Below are 2,788 nucleotides of genomic sequence, written 5' to 3' on the forward strand. Positions count from 1 at the left end.
GAGCAGGAGTGGGCGGGGGGGGGAGGGGAAGCTCCAAAACCTCTGGAATTTTTTTCCCTGGGAAGGAGCCGGGATGGAATTCCCAGAAAAGCCGGAGCTGCCGCAGCCCTGGGAAGGTGCCGGGAACATCCCGGGATAGCGGGAATTCCGTGGGTGGAATTCCAGGATTTTAGTGGGGATTCCACAGAATTCCATGAATTTCGAAGGGACCCCCAGGGAATTCCAGGATTTCAGTCGGGTTTCCAGGGAATTCCAGGATTTTAGTGGAGATCCCACGGAATTCCCGGGTTTTAGTTGGATTCCTTAGAATTCCAGGATTTTAGAAGGGGCTCCAAGGAATTCCAGGATTTTAGTTGGATCCCAAGGAATTCCAGGATTTTTGTCAGGATTCCTTGGAATTCTAGGTAGTCGGGATTCCCAGGAATTCCATGAATTTCGAAGGGACCCCCGCAGGGAATTCCAGGATTTTTAGTCAGGATTCCTTGGAATTCCAGGATTTTCGAAGGCATTCCACGGAATTCCAGGATCCCCCAGAATTCCAGGATTTTAGCTGGATCCCAAGGAATTCCAGGGTTTTAGTCGGGATTCCCCGGAATTCCATGAATTTTGAAGGGACCCCCAGGGAATTCCAGGATTTTAGTTGGATTCCTTGGAATTCCAGGATTTTAGTCGGGATCCCACGGAATTCCAGGATTTTAGCAGGGATTCCACAGAAATCCAGGATTTCAGTCAGGATTCCCAGGAATTCCATGAATTTCAAAGGGATGCCCACGGAATTCCAGGATTTTTGTCAGGATTCCACGGAATTCCATGAATTCAGAAAGGATCCCCCCAGAATTCCAGGATTTTAATGGAAATTCCAGGAAATTCCAGGATTTTAGTGGACACCCTCCGGAATTCCATGAATTCCTTATCGATCCCCCGGAATTCCAGGATTTTAGTGGAGATCCCACAAAATTCCAGGATTTCAGTGGCAATCCCCCAGAATTCCATGAATTCATCATGGATCCCCCGGAATTCCAGGATTTTAATGGAAATTCCATGAATTCCTTATGGATCCCCCAGAATTCCAGGATTTTAATGGTGATTCCATGAAATCCCAGGATTTCAGTGGCCATCCCCCAGAATTCCACCAATTCCTTACGGATCCCCCAGAATTCCAGGATTTCCAGCACCGTTCCCTTCGGAAAACCCCGAGCCCCACCCCCATTCCCAGAGATTCCAAAACCCGCCCTGGGAACGGCGGCTCCGCCCCTTTCCCAACAGGAACATTCCCAAAATTCCCTCTTCCCTGGATCCCGAGGATTTTCCGGCCTCATTCCTCACCTCCCGCTCGGCCTCTTCCCGGTACCGGGCGTTTTCCAGGAGTTCCTGGAGCTGCTTCCGGACCAGCTCCTTACTGGGACACGCCCCCAGCGCCGTTCCCATGGATCTGTAGAGGAAATTCTGGGAAAACACCGGGAATTCCAGCGGGAAAAACCTCGGGATGAGGCGGGCGAAGCTCCCGGATTTTCCCAATCCTCACCTTTTCCAGCTGGGAGCCGTCGGAGCCGCGGAGCTGCCGGAACATCTCCGACACCAAAGGGCAAATCCAGGATTTCTCCGGGATGGCCGCCAGGGATTCCCGGAGGAACTGGAGCAGGGAATGGGCCGTGGGAATGCCGGGAAAGGCGCTGGGAATGTTGGGGATCCCATCCCGGATCCCTCTGGAATGCTGGGATCCCATCCCGGATCCCTTTGGAATGTTGGGGATCCCATCCCAGATCCCTCTGGAATGTTGGGATCCCATCCCGGATCCCTCTGGAATGTTGGGGATCCCATCCCAGATCCCTCTGGAATGTTGGGATCCCATCCCAGATTCCCATGGAATGCTGAGGAGCCTTTGGAATCTTGGTTCCCCATCCCAAATCCCTTTGGAATCCTGGTTTTCCATCCCAATTTCCCATGGAATGCTGCCGACCCTTTGGAATGCCGGCTCCCCATCCCAAATCCCAGTGGAAGTCTAAGAAACCTTTGGAATTCTGGTTTTCCACCCCAAATCCCTTTGGAATCCCGGTTTCCTATCCCAGATCCCTTTGGAATGCTGAGGAGCCTTGGGAATCCCGGTTTCCCATCCCAAATCCCCGGGAATGCTGCCGACCCTTCCGAATCCCAGTTTTCCATCCCGCATCCCTTCGGAATGCTCGTTTCCCATCCCAATTCCCCGTGGAATGCTGAGGAGCCTCGGGAATCCCAGTTTTCCATCCCGCATCCCTTCGGAATGCTCGTTTCCCATCCCAATTTCCCATGGAATGCTGAGGAGCCTTTGGAATCCCGGTTTTCCATCCCAAATCCCAGTGGAAGTCTAAGAAACCTTTGGAATTCTGGTTTTCCACCCCAAATCCCTTTGGAATGCCGGGGTTCCATCCCAGATTCCCCTGGAATGCTGAGGAGCCTCGGGAATCCCAGTTTTCCATCCCAAATCCCTTCGGAATGCTCGTTTCCCATCCCAATTCCCCTGGAATGCTGAGGAGCCTTTGGAATCCCGCTTTCCCATCCCAAATCCCAATGGAATCCTCCTTTTCCATCCCAATTTCCCATGGAATGCTGAGGACCCTTCGGAATGCCGGCTCCCCATCCCAAATTCCCGGGAATGCCGCCCGGCCCCTTTTCCCTCGGCATCGGGACAGGCCCTGCCCGGCTCCCAGAGCTTCTCCCTCCCCAATTCCATGGGAAAAGCTCCCGGGATTTGGAGCTTCCCAGCCCTTTCCCAAAGCCAAAAATCCAGGGAAAAGCTTTCCCTGCTTTC

General features: G+C 53.0%; 1 protein-coding gene across 1 annotated transcript in view; it reads right to left on the minus strand.

Moving 5' to 3' along the window:
* LOC108446513 overlaps positions 1 to 2,761 on the minus strand; it is a 12,206-nt gene extending 9,445 nt beyond the window's left edge. Inside the window, exons 1-2 of the mRNA XM_017733334.1 lie at positions 1,526 to 2,761; positions 1,327 to 1,446 (exon numbers count right to left, since the gene is read on the minus strand). Coding sequence (XP_017588823.1) covers positions 1,327 to 1,446; positions 1,526 to 1,933 — 528 coding nt within the window. The 5' untranslated portion in view covers positions 1,934 to 2,761. The remainder of the gene's footprint in view (positions 1 to 1,326; positions 1,447 to 1,525) is intronic.
* Between the last annotated feature and the right edge of the window lie 27 nt (positions 2,762 to 2,788).

This window comes from Corvus brachyrhynchos, unplaced genomic scaffold, assembly GCF_000691975.1.
Source record: "Corvus brachyrhynchos isolate BGI_N302 unplaced genomic scaffold, ASM69197v1 scaffold1045, whole genome shotgun sequence".
NCBI lineage: Eukaryota > Metazoa > Chordata > Aves > Passeriformes > Corvidae > Corvus > Corvus brachyrhynchos.